Source organism: Nipponia nippon, unplaced genomic scaffold (genome assembly GCF_047370975.1).
Source record: "Nipponia nippon isolate SJK-2023a ecotype South Korea unplaced genomic scaffold, ASM4737097v1 scaffold_18, whole genome shotgun sequence".
In the NCBI taxonomy this organism is placed as follows: domain Eukaryota; kingdom Metazoa; phylum Chordata; class Aves; order Pelecaniformes; family Threskiornithidae; genus Nipponia; species Nipponia nippon.
Window position 1 is genome coordinate 1,497,235 of NW_028262334.1, and position 18,232 is coordinate 1,515,466.

The following is an 18,232-nucleotide window of genomic DNA, read 5'->3' on the forward strand; positions in this document are numbered from 1 at the left end:
CTTGTGTCCTGACAGAAAGAAGCGTCTTTGTTGGTGCTATCCTGAGATCAACAGCTCCTCTACTAGAGCTGTATTAGATTTTGTTTCTCTTATGGCCTCTAGTTTTGGTCTGTAAGAGACAAGAAACGCAGGCAACAGTAACTCAGTGAACCATAACTGCCAAGATGTGAGGGAGGAGAGAGGACATTGCCAGTTTAGGTGGATCAGATCCTATTGGGAAGTTTAGCAGTTTTTAAGCAACAATGTGATCACAGAAAAGTGCTACAGGCTCATCGATTCACTCTTGCCAGGCAGGAGGTCTGCTGGCTTCACAATGCGTGACTTTAAAGTATGCAGAGTGAACTGGCAGGGAAAGGGACTGGAAAGGGGCAAGAAGAGGGCTGGAAATCACAGCAGAAAGCTCTGCGGGGGAGAGGCTGAGCCGGTGCCTCTGGACTGGGGCCGGCAGTAGGGACAAACGCCCTGTGCTCCTCCACCATGCTCATTCGTAGCATGGAAACGAACCTGAGAGATGCCCACGCAACTGCAGAACTGCTTCTCTGAGCCAACCATTTTCCTAAAGAGCTTCCCTTTCATTTCAGGATATATTTCAGAGAGAGCTGCCCATCCAGCCAGGCAGAGGTTTTTATGCTTCACGGATGTTAGAGAGCGCTGAAGGAAGAGGTGGCAGCAGGTGGCACCCTAAGGCAGGGCTCTACCAGCAGAGGCTTTCTGGGGTGCTCGGGGAGAGCACCGAGGGCGGCAGGACCTGCACCCCAGTGGTGTGACGCTCCCAGCGTACTCCTAGAAATCTTCCCTTTGCTTAGACTAACAGAAATGAGCTGCAGTGCCAGGACTGAAAGCCGTACGCAGTTATGTGTCTCCCTTTGTCACGTAGGTTGGAGTATTCCTTTATGCAGCAGGAGATTGTAGGAAACACAGTAAAGACTCTATTGTCAGTAAAAATAGGGCTGTCTTTCTTCTAATTTTAGGAGTTTCTAATTTAAAAAACAAAATCTAAAGTATTTAAGGAGTTCAGGTTTTTTTTTCCTCTGCTTAACAAGAGTCTTGTAACTAGGCACCTTTTCTTGAGCAAATATCTAGGAAAATTGTTATAAAACAAAAAAAATCTAAACATCTATGTATGAATATATGCACATTTTTAAAACAATAGACCTTAATATTTGGTACAGTCCCCAGCGATAGCAATCTTGGGAGGAAAACACTCAGGAGTCTACTGTTGAAGAACAACTTTCTTATCAAGCTGCAGTGCATGATACAATTTCCAATCTGGCAGAGCGAACACTGCACAGAGGGTTTCCAGCACACGAGCAGAGAGAATGCCTCTCCCCTCCTTCAGCAGTGGGCCCCAGGATAATTAAGAAATGGTGCTAATGAGCTCCAGGGGGAAGTTTTCATTTAGTATTTTTGCTTCGAATGATATTTGGTATCTGCAGCGTTAGGCTTTAGATCCACTAGAATATGAAAGAATGTAGAGACGAAAGACAATCTGCAGACTTCTCACCCTTCATGGAAATTAAAATGTATATTTAAAGGATCCTGTCTGATTTGCATATCTCCAGACAGCCTCTTTCCTTCTACATCCTAGGGCTGCAGCTAATACAACTCAGGGCAGTTTTTCAAACTGAAATATTTGAGAGTAAGCAATGATGGAAATACAGATGAATTTACACTGATGGGCGGTTTCTAATTCACAAACGTTTCTAATGGATTCTCCTTCAGAGTTCTTGCACAATTACAGCATCGTTACACACTAAACACTGTGGCACAGCTAATCACCAAACACAGCAAGGATGACTTGAGTACAAACACTGTTACGCACAATAGAGTCTTTCCATCTGAACAGCAAATTACAGGGAGAATTCCCTTCAGAATAATGGTCAAATATTGACATTTAAAACGTTTTCAGTTCTCATTACTGAGATGTATTACGCATCTTTTTCTATTACTTCATTAAGATTTCAAGTTTTATGAGCATATCTGTAAGCTACCAACAATGTTCAACAGGCGTCATTTACAGATACTTGCTTCTCTGAAAAATTATGCTTCATGTAGTGCACGCAAGTATCAGCAGAGTAGTTATCACAAATATGCAATAAACTGAGATCAATCTTAAATTTAACTGCAATTAAAAGTGAATTAGTTTTAGCAAGACAGTGCTAAGAGGCCATAAAGAATGTGTTGCTTCAGCATGTGAAATTAGGAGTCAAAAAGTAAAGGAATCGTACTTTTTATAGTAACACTGCTGAGGACTCAGAATCAAAAGGCAGCTCTCACTACTTGCCTAGGGCATACACAAGAAATAATGTCCATTTAAAAATGCCCTTTTATAGTCTGTAACTGCAGATTCCCATCTATTACGGGTAGCTGACACCCTATAGTGGGTTTTCTTTTCCAAAACTTTGTTGCAGTCTGGCTTCAAGGATTTGAAGAAACAAATAGCTAAAACCTTATGAAGTCAGAGCTATATAGATCCATCATCTAAAAAACACAGTCCCTTTTCTGTAAGAGAGATTTGTTTTTCATTATGAAAACTGTTCTGATCTAAAAGTAAGAATTTGCTAGGATGTCAACTTGGAAAAGCTTACTAAAGCACTTGAGAAAAAATAAAAATAAAACCTTTTAGATAAGCTAAGGGAAATCCAGTTAACGCCTCCACATTAAACCATCTCCTTCCATTCTAACAAGTTATTTGCCAAAGCCCATTGTAACCAGCCAAGAGCAGCCCCTTATGCTTATTCTAGTGGTGACTAAGTTCTAGTTGAAAACAATCCTTCCTCCACCTTCCTAGAAGCTTATCTAGCAAAACGACCACGTTTATGCTGTTGCCATGTAGTCATGGTTTTTTATTTTAAAATTCTCTTCCTCTCTTACAGAGAATGAGTTCATTCACAGATGCATTAATGAAACACTCCTGAAGCAGCTAAAATAATCACTTCACGACTCAAATACTGGAAAATGCCAGAAACTGGAAGTTCTTCCCACACAGCAGCAGCAGCAGGCTGGTGACGTTGTGTTGTCCCCGCTGCCGCGGTGTTCCCCGTTTGCTCCCTGGGTGCCCTCCCAGGATGCAGGTAAGCGAGTCACGGTGCCCGTTCCCTCGTTGCTCTCTCAGCCATGGTTCAGCTTATGGCCAAATGCCGGCTGCGAGGGCATACTGGGGTGTGCGAGGAATGCACCACCACGGGCCATACGGCTGGCAAGATATAAAATCTAAGGGAAGTAAGCCAGGAAACAGGAAAGCAGAATTATCAAAGTCTCCTGTAAGTTCCTGCCTCTGGGCTGAGCAGAGGACGAGACAACTGCCTCAGCAGCGGCTGAACGCAGAGACGTGCTCGAATCACCCATGGCAAGAGGATGTCCTGGTTTCAGCCAGGATAGAGTTGATTTTTCTTCCTAGTAGCTGGTATAGTGCTGTGTTTTGGATTTAGTATGAGAATAATGTTGATAACACACTGATGGTTTAGTTGTTGCTAAGTAGTGCTCACACCAGTCAAGGACTTTTCAGCTTCCCATGCTCTGCCCGGTGCACAAGGAGCTGGGAGGGGGCACGGCCAGGACAGCTGACCCCGCCTGGCCAAAGGGCTGTTCCATACCATATGGCGTCATGCTCAGTATATAAGCTGGGGGGAGTTGGCCGGGGGGCAGTGATCACTGCTCGGGGACGGGCTGGGCATCAGTTGGCAGGTGGTGAGCAATATAGTGTATCACTTGCTTTGTATATTATTATTATTATTATTATTATTACTACTACTACTACTACTACTATTCTATTTCATTTTACTTCAATTATTAAACTGTTCTTCTCAACCCATGAGTTTTCTGACTTTCACCCTTCCAGTTCTCCCCCCCCATCCCACTGGCGTGGGGGGAGTGAGCGAGCGGCTGGGTGGTGCTTAGTTGCTGGCTGGGGTTAAACCACGACAAGGAGGAGAGTGCCTGCGCTTGGCCCAACTTCTACTTCATCAAAAATAAACTGCAAACAAAATGCAGGTTCAGTATATTCCAGGAAGATTTCCATTATGAATTTAATATTTAAAAGTACATTACTCTCATTCCTCTCCAAGTGCTTGAATTAATACACCAGTAATTCCCCCGCAATGAACCATAAGTCAAGCTAAAGGAGAACAAGGGGGTGGCAAAATGCTGAAAAGTCACTATACTGTCATCATTACACTGTAAAAAAAAAAAAAACCAAAAAAAACAAACAAAAAAACCCATTTGTTACAGTGGAAATAAAATTCTAGGACCTGGGGGTTAAGAGTTCAATACTTCAATAAACCAGAATTTTTAGGTGGGGCTTTTCTAACCAGGAAGAATCCTCCAGGTTTGAAATAATGTTCAAACGCTGTCTGTGTTGGAGCTAAGACAAGCACCTTTGTCAAGAAACTGATTTCAGAAAATGTCTATAACATAACTGAAATCAAAGTTAATTTTACAGAAGACTTGGCACGCCACTTAGCTCACTGAACTTCAAGCTGAAAGCTACCCTGATTTCATAAGCAATAAAGTATTTATAACGCACAGTTCTCAAGTGTAGAACACACCAAACATAATTGACATTAATGTCTGCTATAAGATCTCAACAAATATAGCATTAAAAAAAGACCCAGATAAAATGTTATTTTCATACTACACTGAGCAGAGAAGATATTGGTTCAAACAGTGCAGATCAAGCTATAATTTACACAACAGGTGTAAATTATAAAAAAACCTCACACTTTAACGCTCGAGGTTTATTTCATTAAATCATTTTAACAACAGAAAAGGATCAGTAACACTTTCTATATTCAACTGATATTCCATTTCATCCTCCACTTCACCACACTAAAACGCTTCAGAGTTAGCGAGTTGTGGACGTCGTACCCCAAGGTTTATCAGGACGCATCAGGGGCACACCGTGCGTCATCCTGCGGCCGGAGCAGGTGCCTGGCATCCAGAGCACCCATTTCCAACAGGTTTTGCCATTCAGCCTATCTAGCAGCACAGCTTTTAAGGCAATGTTAATTGGTATGGGAGAGACCACATTTAAACAAACCAAACCCCAAAACTGTTAGCGTACCCTGTCTAACCCTAATCAGACACTTCCTTGTCTACCTGAGACGGAGGAAATCGGACAATTTTAGCAAAATCTTCCCACAGCCCTAGTTCTACCCATCAGAGGCACGTAGCACACAAGCAGGTAACCACTTTCTAAATGTGAAAATGTACATTTCTAATTATAATTACAAACACATAAATAAAAAGCATAAAGAAGGTTTTACTACCTATGTTAATCTAGTCACAGCCATTTGCTGTATTTATTGAGGAAAAAAATTATTTTCCCCTATCTACCATTTTAGCATTAAAAAATGACATCCAACTTGTGTTTCACGTACTAGTGGACTTGTTAAATCTATTCCCATCCAAGATGGCTTTGCTATTGCTTATAAAAGTGGTGATACTGCATTCTCACTGGAGGATGGAGTTTAAATTTCAAACCTTATTGCAATTTGCAGATATTAAAGAAATATTTCTTCGCTTATAAACTAAAGAAACTTCAAAAAAACTGTACATGTATGCACATGGGCACACATACACACCCAAAACAACAGTTTCTTCTCATTACTGAGCTAGGGAAAAGCTTGCAGGCATGGCAGAGGGGACCTTTCCCGCCTTACCTGTCCCCACTGTGCCGCTGCTCATTCCAGGTGCCGTACTGGCTGTCGGGCTCCTGCACGAGCGTGTCTGTGTCCTTCACTCCCGGGGGCTGTCTGGAGAAGCACTGCTTCAGCTGATCCTGCAACAGAACAATTAGCAACATTTCAGCATTCCTGTAGCCCCTGGCTGAATGATGAACAGATTTTATTTGCAATAGTGTTTTTGAATCTACCAGTTAAACTTGGTCAACGTAAAACTGGGAATAAACTTAAACATGGAAAATGGCTATGAACTCAGAACAACGATTTTCTAAAAAATGAGCGCTGTTTTCCTGGGCGAATAACCAGTTCTAGAGGCCAGAACTGACTCCCTGGTTTTAGTAACTCCATATTGCTTTAACATTATTCTTAGCTCAGGTTGTACAAAATTTTTAGAAGCACCTGTGCAAACACAAAGAATTCTGCTGGGGACTACAATCTCCCCAAGCACACAAGGGAAACGCCAACTCTACTGCTCTTTTCCTGGGTTTAATAAAAGGACTCTTTTTTTTTTTTTCCCCCCAGCTCTTTCTTTGGAAGACATTCAAAATAAAAAGCATAAATAAATAAATAAATAAATAAGCATAGTGCCAGACACTAGAAAGCTTTTGACAAATAGATGCATGCTAATATAAAGTTCAAACACAATGTACAATGTAGAAGGACAGACCACGGTGGTTTTTTCTGTGTTCTACTTTGACCTCTCATTTCCTAAGTATTTTTATTTCATAGATCTGCTGCTTTCATCAGAGGGAAACAGTGCATCTCAGGAGCCTTCCCTTTCAGGGGAGAGAAGTGGGTCAGCTGCTGCTGCTGGCACCCTAGATTTGCAGCAGACCAGCGTTAATATGCTCCAGAACATAGCACCGTCGCACCTTTTGTTTTGCAGTTGTATTGAGTTACACCCTGAAGTTAGATAGTTACTGAAATAATACATTATGTGTAGATAATTAAATGTTGGCCCCTTTTGCATTCATTATCCTGAACAAATACAAGAATGGCTTTCAGTGCTGTATCAACTTTGCTCATGAAGATCTCATCTGACAGCAGATTACATTGTCTTCCACCTGTCCTAAGCTTTTTCTCTCTTTAAAAACAAAGGAAATAAAAAAAAAAAAAAAAAAAAAAAAGAAACACCACCCACCCACCCCCTCAAACCCACCTAGGAGAACACGCTGGTGGAAACTACCAAGACATCTATTTCACTTCAGGCAGCACACACAAAGTAACAACCATATTCAATGAAATGGGATTCCTTAATCTTATTGGAAAAACAAGAGATTGCATGTTTTCTTGTTTCCGTAATTTTCTAAACCTAAAGAATGCTGCCTTAAGATTCTAAAAATATCGACATTAAGGATAATTCACCAACACTGATACTTGGCTACTGAAGAAGTCCTACAATGCTTGCACCTTTCCTAACAAGCTGCTTATTTCCCCCACCGTACTATCGGCCATTGCCAGTCTCTAGTTCTATCATACTCTCTGCTGCTGACAAAGGGGTCTATTTTAATGCGGAGTGAAATAAGCAACAAAAAGCTCCACCATTTATTCCAACTATTACAATGCATCATTACTAGACAAAGTAACATTCTCAGTTTGCAATACTCAAGTATAACAGGGGCTCAGTTTGTGAGTTACGAGAAACAGAAGTTTCCTGCTTTTCATCTTCCAGATGTTCCCACAGCCTAATAATTCACTGGCAGTAATTCTTACACTTTATATATAGATATATACATGTATGCCCAGAGGTACATTTTTCAGTCCATTCCAGGTACAAGCTTTCAACTGCAAGCAAGGCATACACTTCTAACAGCTACGTGAGTGGTAGGGGAAATAGCCTTGTATTTCTTAGAAACCACAGGGCATTTCCTCCTACTTGGCATATGTTTTGCTTTCCACAAATTCCCTCTGTAGCTTCATGATGAGGCCGCACCTCGAGTACGGTGTTCGGTTTTGGGCCCCTTGCTCCAAGAAGGACATCGAGGTGCTGGAGTGTGTCCAGAGGAGGGCAACGAAGCTGGGGAAGGGTCTGGAGCACAAGTCTTATGAGGAGCGGCTGAGGGAGCTGGGGTTGTTTAGCCTGGAGAAGAGGAGGCTGAGGGGAGACCTTATTGCTCTCTACAACTGCCTGAAAGGAGGCTGTAGCGAGGTGGGGGTCGGTCTCTTCTCCCAAGTAACAAGCGATAGGATGAGAGGAAAAGGCCTCAAGCTGCACCAGGGGAAGTTTAGGTTGGATATTAGGAAAAACTTCTTCACCGGGAAGAGTAGTCAGGCCCTGGCACAGGCTGCCCAGGGAAGTGGTTGAGTCCCCATCCCTGGAGGTATTTAAAAGACGGGTAGACGTGGTGCTTGGGGACATGGTTTAGTGGTGGACTTGGCAGTGCTGGGTTAATGGTTGGACTCAATGATCTTAAGGGTCTTTTCCAAACTTAACGATTCTATGATTCTATGATTTTATGCTTTGCACCAGGGGCTAAGGTAACACTCCTGGGCTCAGCCTTCTGCTGTCACTTGGTGGCCACGTTGGCAAAGTTCTAGGAAAAGCCCTAACCACTGCACAGCATTATTCTCACTTTCCTCCTTACTGTCCATGCTAGTTCAGGGTTTTTTTCACCTTGATGCTTGTTATGAATTTTTTTCAATCCCAATCTCACACTACAAGCTACCGCATTCTTGTAAACAGCATGAACAGAGTATTTATCAACTTTTGCCACTGCCTGTACAGAAGTTGCACCTGTATCAAGGGCTGTAACCGCAGCACCTGGCAGTCCTCGCGGCAGCACGCTCCCCTCCACAGCCCGCGCCCGACACCCCCGGGCAACACTGCCGCAAACAGCAGGTGACCCAACAGACACAAGCATGTTATCCTTTTTGTTGGAAGCCAGTATTTTCCACTTGCTACAACTACAGCACATTCTCTCTATGCGTGGTACAGACTGTATTACTTGCAATTACTCACATTATTTCTAACTAGAAAATATAGTCCAAAAAGCTCAGAAACGGGAACGGGAGCAGTAGAAAAGCAACTTGGTGTATTGCATTTAGGAGACATTGTTTACAAAAAGTGTGTTGCGTTATCATGAAAGTGACAGTTGTAAGGACAAAGCATGCACAACCCAGATAAGACCATTTCAGCAGCAACAGGAAAGAAATTTAGATGCAAATATATCGCTCATCTGAAGGCGCAGTAATTCTTAATAAGATTTTACGCTGCAGACAAACTGATCAGCACATACTCCTCAGTTTTGGGCAACATTTTACTTGATGTTATATATATTTGAACTTTGAGATGTGGTTTTATAACCAAAATGACACCATTAACACTCAGCAGTTCTCTACGCTAAAACCAAAAGAAGCCTGAAAAAAAAACAACATTGCTACTTCTGTAGACATTGTGGACTTCAATAAAACAAACTGAAAAAATCTAAATGTAAGGAATAAGACACTCCAAATTCTAAGAGATTACTTTGTTATATCGAGTAATGTTATTGCATTTTGCTTCTGGAGGCGGCTACTTATTTCAGAAGACGACTGTGCCTCTTTGCCTGGTGATACCCTTCAACCCATACTTTTTAATAGGCCAAATGATTAGTTGGAAAAAATAAACATTCTTTCAAGTCTACAAATCGCTCCTTAGGCCTAAACTATTTAAAGACTCTGGTTTCTACCAGCTGAGAAGAACTGCAGAGAATTTAACGAGGTATGATAACCTGGTCAGCTATGTGTGAGAAAAAAGGTACCAACGACGACCAAAATAGGGAGAGGTAAGAGGAGCCGATCCTCTCCCCAGCTTGTGGAGGAGGTGTCAGCTGGGGGGACCGAGGGTGACACAGAAAAGCAATTTATAGCCCATGCAGCCTGAAGGAGATGGCGTGTGTCGAAGAAGGAAGCGACAACAAACCATAAAGAATATTCTTTCCAGTACATGATTATTAGTGAGCATAAGAATGATGAGTTTTAGCTTTTCTTTTGAAGATCTCTCTTGTATCATCTTCACTGCCCTCCAGAAAGACTCAAGGCAATCTGGTAATACAGAAGCACTGGGCATTGGGACCGCGGAGGTGCCTGGGAAAAATCCATTCCCTTTGCTTTCAAAATGTTTACTCTCAGTAACTATAAGCTTATTTTTAAAAAACAGTAGAGGCTAGTCAAAAAAAAAAAAAAAAAGCAGGGGGAGGGGGGTAATTTTCTCTACTTGCATCCTCTTTCGGCCTTCATGCCCTCTGGATAGCACTTGTTATTAAACTTGCTATTAAGTTGCTATTAAACTTTCGGAGTTTTTAAATACCAGTCAAAATTACACAAATTCTCTGAGAACTATACATATGTACCATTGTATTTTATGGCTGAGATGCTTTTAGACACAAGCAATTCAGATTAGCTCATACAGATCCATTTGCATTTTCTGGCACTAACATTTTACTTGGAACAACTTGGTGTTACAGACAAAGAGCATGAATGAAGAACAAACTGGGATTACAAATCGAAAGCTTTAAAACATATGACAGATTGGGAAAATAACGTACGACTCACTCAATGTACTAGAACAACAATTTTTAGGTCTGCCACAAGCCCATTATATCACACAGCACACAGTGCCCTGTACCACGTTAATTTACGTAAAACCATAGAAGACAGATGGAAGCACCCTACCTATGCCCTCGTAGCGCTTGCAACGCATCCAGTAGCACAATAAGGTGCGCTAAAACCAGTTTTTACCCAAGTAAAAACTTGGGTAAAAAACCTGGGAGGAGAAAGAAGGAAATACTTTCTGACACGTACGGCTCCCAAACATGACCAGGTTCTGCCTCATACTTTGTTCCCTGGCCTCGATCCTGAAAGATAAAGAACTGACACATCTGGCTTTGACTTTTGTTGCTCTTAAGAACAGATCTGCGCTGAACGGAGACCTTTTTTTCTGTAAGAGACAGCTACCCATTATTAACTCAATAAACTTGTGCTAATATCTGTGATCCATTCTCTTTCTTTACCCATCCTTTGGAAGGAGAAACCAAAGTTGAAAGATGAGGTGTACAACATGTGAAGCTAGGCCAGATACAGCCATTTCCTCGATAAACAAAATAGTCATGATACAGTAAAACCAGACATTTCAAAGGAAAAGGCGATAAAAAGAGGGGTCTGGTGTCTTCTTAGTGCACAAGATAAACCTAAATTAGGAATTTTCTTACTTACAATCACGGAAAAATCTCCCCAATCACATAAATACTACTCTCGATCCAGTATTCAAATGCTGTAATTCTCCATGCTTTGATCTTTAACTTCATAATTCTTATACCAGTAGCCAGGAAAAAATCAACTTAATTTTCATATGAAATAAAACAGCCAAGTTGTATACTGATTTGCCTCTAGTTCTTCTTCTTAAAATGAGACATTATGATTATGCCTCTTCTGGTACACCCTTGGAATTAAGCTGGGTTTGGCAATAGTCCAGGGCTGATTACTCCTGCGATTTCCAGTTCCTGAAAATGATGTACACATGATATTGGTCCTACTAGCACAAAAACTAACCGTAACTAAGAATGAATGCATACATTTATGTGAAAAACGCTTTTGCACTGATGTGAAACAAAGACCTGGCATATGAGGAATACCAGTTGAAAGAGATCTCATGAGTCAGAATCTGTACAGACAGTTTCAAAAATATCTTTGTTTGCAAAAGAGACCGGAGACATCAGACAGCCCAAATGACACCCCACAGCTTGAAGTGCAAAAATTAAAAGTTAAACTCTACTAGCATAAATTGAATATGAATAGGTAATTGCACAATGGAATGAAGTTTTGACCATCTGCCTTGTTAATACAAAACTCAAAGAGAAAACGTTTTGCTAATTTCTTGAAAAGCTTTTTTTTTTTCCTCTTTTTTTTTTTTTTCTTCTTTTTCTCTCTCCTCTTTTTAACCAGAAGAAGTCAGAAGTTTGGTCAAATTGCCTATATTCAGAACAGCCCTGCCCCTCAAGTGTGCCACTGCACTTAAGGAGACTTTACAAGTCCTTACAAATCCGGGAAACGGCCCCAGCTGGTCCCCTGCAATATGCCAGGAAGATGGCAATACACCTTATTCTATTAAAATTTTATTCTATTATTTCATAGTTGGCTCTGCTTTGAACAGGATGCTGGGCTAGATGACCTCCAGGGGTCCTTTCTAACCTGAATTATTCTACAATTATTGTAATGATTCTAAGGATTATTACTAAAAGGTAAACTATGTATTTTGGACCACTAACAGGATTATCAAGAACATAACACCATATCAAAACCAACCAACCACCAAAAACCACCACAAAAAGAGGGCCTTAGAAACCATCCAACATTTCACAACCCGTATTATTTTTCCTTTGTATCTAAATGCCAATACAGCAAGTGGAAAGTCTAACTGTGTGGAATCAGCATCCTAGGATTCCCATATATACTTACTATCCGGCGAATTAGCGCTGCCCACAAGGAGTAAGTCATGGTTCAACACCAACGCTCCAGTTAGTTCCTAGCAATAGGAGAGATTTACCAACTCTGTGTTTATATAAATTATTGAAAGGAGTAACTGCCTTAGTGTAATGTCCTAGGCAGAAGGCAGCACCTTCTGCCTCCCACCCCACCCAACATGCTGCAGTGACAGATAAACAGTTCCAGGAATTGTACATTCTCTTTCTGACCTCACTGATGAGGAAAGTTAAGAGACCTCCAGTGCAGGCTCCACCCACGGGCATCGACAGGCGAGGATGACTTTCCCAGCCCCGTCCAATACCTTATTCAGCACAATAAAGATCTTCAAGGAAGCACTTTACAAACGCTGGAGACCAAGTCTAAGAGCAGTGACAAAAGTAATTGAATTAATCGATCTCATAACCTCAAGGTCTTTACATTACTATATAGGCTATCTCCACTGCTGGCAGCAGGCGAGGAGACTGCAGTGAGCAGCCTTGGTGTCTCCGCTCACGAGGAACATCCCACCGGCCCCACTGCCCTCCTGGGATGAGGCTGGAGAGGACAAGCTGGTTTAACGTGGCAAACTGCAGCAGTTGCCGCTGCAGGGGTGCAGGAGCACACACCCGGGGAAACACAAGCGTGCCCCAGCTGCCCCAGCCTGTGTCCAAAAGCACTCGGAAGTCCTCACACACAACTCATTTAGCACTGTTACATCCTAACGATCCATGCTGCTCTACCCAAAAACCCTTTCAGTCATAAAATGTTTAATTTTTCCCTGTGTGGTGGAGTACGTACTGAGTCCCACGGTATAAAACATTCTCATAAGTGATATCAGCCACTATATCCTCACTGTTGCTATGCAACCCAGGGCTGTCTCAGCCATATGTGTTTTCTCTACCTCTTCCACCGGGATACGATAAGCAACAACCAATTATATCCCTAATGTTAAAAGCTGCGGCGTTTACCTTATGAAACATGGGTTGTTTTTAGAGGGTGACTGGTTTAATTCCCCATAGCTTCCCAGCTTGATGCATGGGCCTGAGTCCCAACCCCTTCCCCCCAGAAAGGCATGGCAAAAATGGCAGAAAAGCAGGCCTACATCTGCAGAAATAAGGGGAAGGGCAAGCGTCCCTTCCAGCCCCTAACCCGAGGGAGCAAATGCTGAGAGTAAGTTGCGAACAGCTGGTATCCGAGAGTAACTGGGTGAAGCGGGCAGAGAACATCCCAAGCTGCGATATCCCACGTGCACTCTTAGCTCAGCTGCTCTCCTTCAAAAAGCTTTATACTTCACGACAGGCCTTATCACTAGTCCTACAGCCTTGCTGATAGGAAAGCCAGCCTTAATCTTAGACGCGAAACTCTTTGCTTTAGCACTGTATTTGAATTGAATCGAAACAGAACTAAATCCATTGTATTTAACATACATTACTTTGAAACGTATACATGCCTTATGCTATGATAAAAATATTTTCACCTTAATCAAAATACCCAAACTGTGCAACAGACCTAAATACTACAAATGATTTGACAAGCAGGTTAGTGCCGAGCTGACAGGGATCCTCCTTGCCACACCAGCACAAAACGTTCGGTGCAAACAGCGACAAAGGAGCCAGAGGAAATCACTGCCAGCAAGTTCAATGATTTACTCCAGTTCAAACAGCATGTGCCCAGCAACACCCTTCCAGCCTAAACTCGAACCTGAATACTATCACAGCTCCCCAAACCCTGGCATTTTCCACAGCTTTTGACATACAAAATGACTTCTCCTGCTTGCCGGTCTTTAGCTAATCACTTCTACATTAATGCATCTTTCACTCATAACCCTCAGCTCTGTCGTGCCTCCCGGGCACCAGGTCCAGCTGAGAGACTCACAATTTGACAGGCGGCAGCACCAAAGAGAGACCTGAAGTCTACCCGGAGCTGACTCTGGCCACGACAGAGAATGTGGCCAAATTAATCCACGTGAAGTTAGTTTTGCCAGGAATCTGGTTACCATCGTGCAATGAAATCTACTCACTGCTTTTGCAGTGACTCTCAGTAGAAGTTAACCTCCTCGCTCCATTCAGGATTTCAAAGACATTTTAGAGTTTGTAGTTTTTTTATACCCTGAAAATAGAGCTGCTATGACTTGCTCTGAACACTCACCACGCACATATCATGTGGTTTCTGTGCAAGGCTGAAGACAGAGCAGAGGTTGACTCGATGTGCAAAAAGCAGACAAGAACCAAATTCTAAATATACACCTGGCTAGGGCTGAGTGAGCCATGACAGTACTTCCTCTGAGAGGTGGGGAAGTAGAAAACCAAAGCAGAGCAGAGCAAATAGTTGGGAACATCTTTAAAATCCCTCCTATATCAACATATTAAATTTTCTTTTCAGCCTTAGGCAGTCAAGCTAACACGAAATTAAACCCCAAGAAACCGAAGGCAGCTGGATCAGAGCTGGAGGCATGCCAGCCTGTCCATCAGGAATACCGTGAGCAGAACGGTGCTGTCCTACCTCAGAGCCTGAGGAATTCACTCCTTCCCAGAGGGCATACGCAACTCTCATCAGCACTAATAAAAGTTGGCACTAGGAGTTGAACAGGATCCCTCATCTTCAACATTGCAAGAGACACAAGCCAGAACAAGACCATTTTATACTGTTATGCTAGGAAGTGAATATATTTGCTTTTTTTGCAAAGCTACATGCTTGAAATCAACACCTCCTACTTGAAATACTTTATTTCACAGCTCTTCTGCACAGTTAACGTTTTTCCACATGAGACACAAGTTAAACTTCAAACAAACATTCCTGGGAAGAAAGGCTCTTTAGTTTAAAGTCTAGATTTAAAGATGTACAGAAAGTGATAGGATTTCTTGACAACAAGTGAATAACAAACGCACAGACTTTGGAAACTGTGCACTGCTCGTTTAAACAAAAATCTCAGACAACTTAGAAGATGTTTTAGAAGAGAGCAGTCAAAATGCACACACACAGAGACCAATGAAAAACCACTTAGTATTTCCTGAAACTATCACACCGTTACAAAATTTCAATAAAAAATGGATTGCCAGGGTTAAGAGTTGTGTTCAGTGATGTTTTTGTTTAATGCAATTTATTTCCCTATGAAAGCTAACTGCTATCACTTAGTGCATTTAAAATCAAACAAACAAAAGCAAGGTGAATGAGCACAAAATGACCAGCTCTAAATATATTTATGTTCTTTTCTTATGCTCTAAGAACATGGTAAAAATCAACTCCTTGCAGCCAGCCTCAGTAAAATCACAGAGCGAAGTCGTCTAAACGATTATTCCTGCCAAAGTAACAAGGGAACAACAAAGGCCGTCTACTAAATACCCATCACTACAGTTTTATGGCCCAGATTTATGTTGCCAGCTATGTTCATGGCCTGTTAAACCAAAGAAAAGTTATTAAGAATGAAAAAGCGTGAACTGTTTCAGTATTGGCCCTTGTATCTTCATTAATTAAACTGAACAGCTTTACTCCTCCCCACTCCCCCCGAAACAAGACAAACAACTTGATGTAAAAGCGTGCTTTCTGCAAACATGCTTCACGCTACCATAACAGCTCTCCAGAAATTTAAAGATAAAATTCGATTCACTGATGGTACAAAAAAAAAAAAAATTTTTTTTGAGAGCAATTCATTATGCTTTTGGTGAATCTTAGGTCAAAATAGTTCAGCAACTACTTGTTGTAGGGTCTGTATCAAAGTAGCCGAGGTCAGAATAAAAATGCCATAAGGGGATAGCTAAGGAACTGAGGGTATTAAACTACCACCTGATTTTATTGTATGGCAACAAACTTAGAGATCTAGAACTAATGGTGTTGGCTGTGAAACCAGTGTCATACCTGTAATAGAAACATGAGTGATATTACCATGATTAAAACAGAGGCAATATTTAATGAAAGTATCTCTGCTCCTATTACAACAAAGACACTGAGATGCCATGAGACAAAAAATGGGAAAAGCCTCAATAAAAATGTCTGGGAGAAAAATCAACTTCCATTTAAAAGGTTTCACTGTAAAGCAAAAACTTCTGCAAGCTCAGCCACAGATTCCCAGATCTGATATTAATATGCCAGAATAATGACGCAATTAAAATCGGTCCTGTGTCATTATGTGCGGACGGTTTTCAGTACACGTGGCCTGCAACAGCAGGGCCCAGGCATTCTTGGGTGCAGCAGCCAACAAGTTTCTTCAGCCCCTGGTGACACCTTTTTTCCTTGAATTAAATATGAGAGCACTACATTACATCTATTTGTAGAAAATATTCTCAGACCAATTGAATTCAGTTTCAGTGGAAACAAAAAAGGCAGATGACTAGCTTTGAAGATATGGCTACACGAACAGACTCCCGCAAGGCAAGAGAGAGGAAGGAAAAGCTTGCTGGGAAACAGCAACTGATGAGAAAAACAGTGTGCTCAGGGGTTTGTGCTATGAATGAAGGCAGGCCAAATGACAGAGTATTCCATCTCAATGAAGAAATTAATAGGAGTACTATAGGGAAAAATAATAATAATAATCCTTTTCCAAACAGTCCGCTGTTGAACATACCAGAGAAGCTATTTAAAATAAAAATTATTCCTGCACTCCTGTTTGTGATTTGCAGATTTGCATATATTAAATTCTAACTGATCAACTGGTGGTTTGAGAACCACAAGATAAATTCGTTTTAGCTCTCAGGCTCATTTTATCCCTTGATTGTCCTAGCTTTTAAGCAATTCTTAAAAACATGGCTGTACTTTCTCTAGATTCAGAATCGGATTAGACATTTATTTATCTAGGTGTAATTTAAGGCGTATGGATTGAAATTTAAAAAAGACAAAAAAAGAAAAAGTGGAGGTTAGAAGACATTTTATAAGGCACAAATTAAATTCACAATGTCCTGTGTATAAGGACTGGTTCCCATATAAAAACTAGAGGATGACATTTTAAATAAAGTATGTCCGCCCAGCCTCCCTCCCTGAGGAATCTGCTGCAGAACCTCCTCCCTGCGGCGCTACAGAGAAACACCGGGCGTCAGAGGCGGCGTTGGGTCGGGAAGTCAGCCCTGCCAGACGTGGAACAGGAAAATGTGACAAGGTATGAACAGAAAAACAAAGCAAATATGTAATCCCTGAGCTGTTAAAGAGAAAAGAAAATTATTTCCTCTCTCTTGCAGCCTGATTCCTACTTTTATGACCTCCAGCAAGGAAATAACCAATTACGTCAAATCCCTTTCACGCCAATCCTAAAGCTCCTCTGTAGTGGATAAAAATCTCTCTTACAGCCCAGAAAAAAATGCAATATCCACGAGCCCTTTCCCAGCTACATAGCTTGCAGTAGTTACCAACTAAAATATGTTGTAGTATGTTATTAATAGGTGCTGACCTGCCAGTTTCCCCACATTTAAAAAGACTGGGAACTGCACCTATGTCAGACCTATGGAACAGCCCCAAGTTTTCCCACTGCAGGACCCAGGAGACAGCGTGCACAGCATCAGCCCTTTGCCATAACGGCTGCTGCAAACATAGGATTGCAACTTAAGCACAGAACTAAACAGAAAACAAGACAATTTTTGAGCCTCAGCATTTTTTAAAAGTCACGGGTATCCAAATAAATGGATGAATACTTTAAATACAAAACTCTTAACTCCTCTAGAAGATATCTGAAGCAGTAACAGGAGATTCATACAAACTGTAGCCTATTATTTCCCTTAGTTATTTAATCTGAAAGTCCACCAAAGTCATGAGAGGGGACAAACGGACAGCTACCTCGATACAGTGGAATGTACTCACACCTCCACTACCTTCAATCTTCAACCTCAGCAGCAAGTTTACTCACACTATCTTAAATTGTGCTGTTTGACTTGAGTTTTAACAGGTTTCTTGGTCTTGTACAATGCTAAATTCTCAGCCAGCAGCCACCAGCGACAGCAGAGACGGGAGCTGAACGCTACCGGCCCTCGCTGTGTCGGGCACACGGCGGCAGCTGGCTCAGAAGCCAGCGAGCCCGGCTGCTCCTTGTTTAAAAACTGCATCACTGAAGTATCAGCACCGAGTGACTACTCTGCAGGACATCCCTAAAACAACAAACAAGTCAGTTTATGATGAATTACGTGCTT

At 41.7% G+C, this 18,232-nt stretch overlaps 1 protein-coding gene across 4 annotated transcripts in view; it reads right to left on the reverse strand.

The window, feature by feature from the left end:
• KIAA1671 (KIAA1671 ortholog) overlaps positions 1-18,232 on the reverse strand; it is an 86,827-nt gene that overhangs the window by 7,518 nt on the left and 61,077 nt on the right. For 3 of the 4 annotated variants that reach the window (XM_087754896.1, XM_009472294.2, XM_087754897.1), the window contains one exon: positions 5,661-5,779. In XM_087754896.1, coding sequence (XP_087611022.1) covers positions 5,661-5,779 — 119 coding nt within the window. Of the gene's footprint in view, positions 1-5,660; positions 5,780-12,116; positions 12,300-18,232 lie in introns of those variants that run through there. The other variant, XM_087754898.1, reaches the window with a different exon arrangement.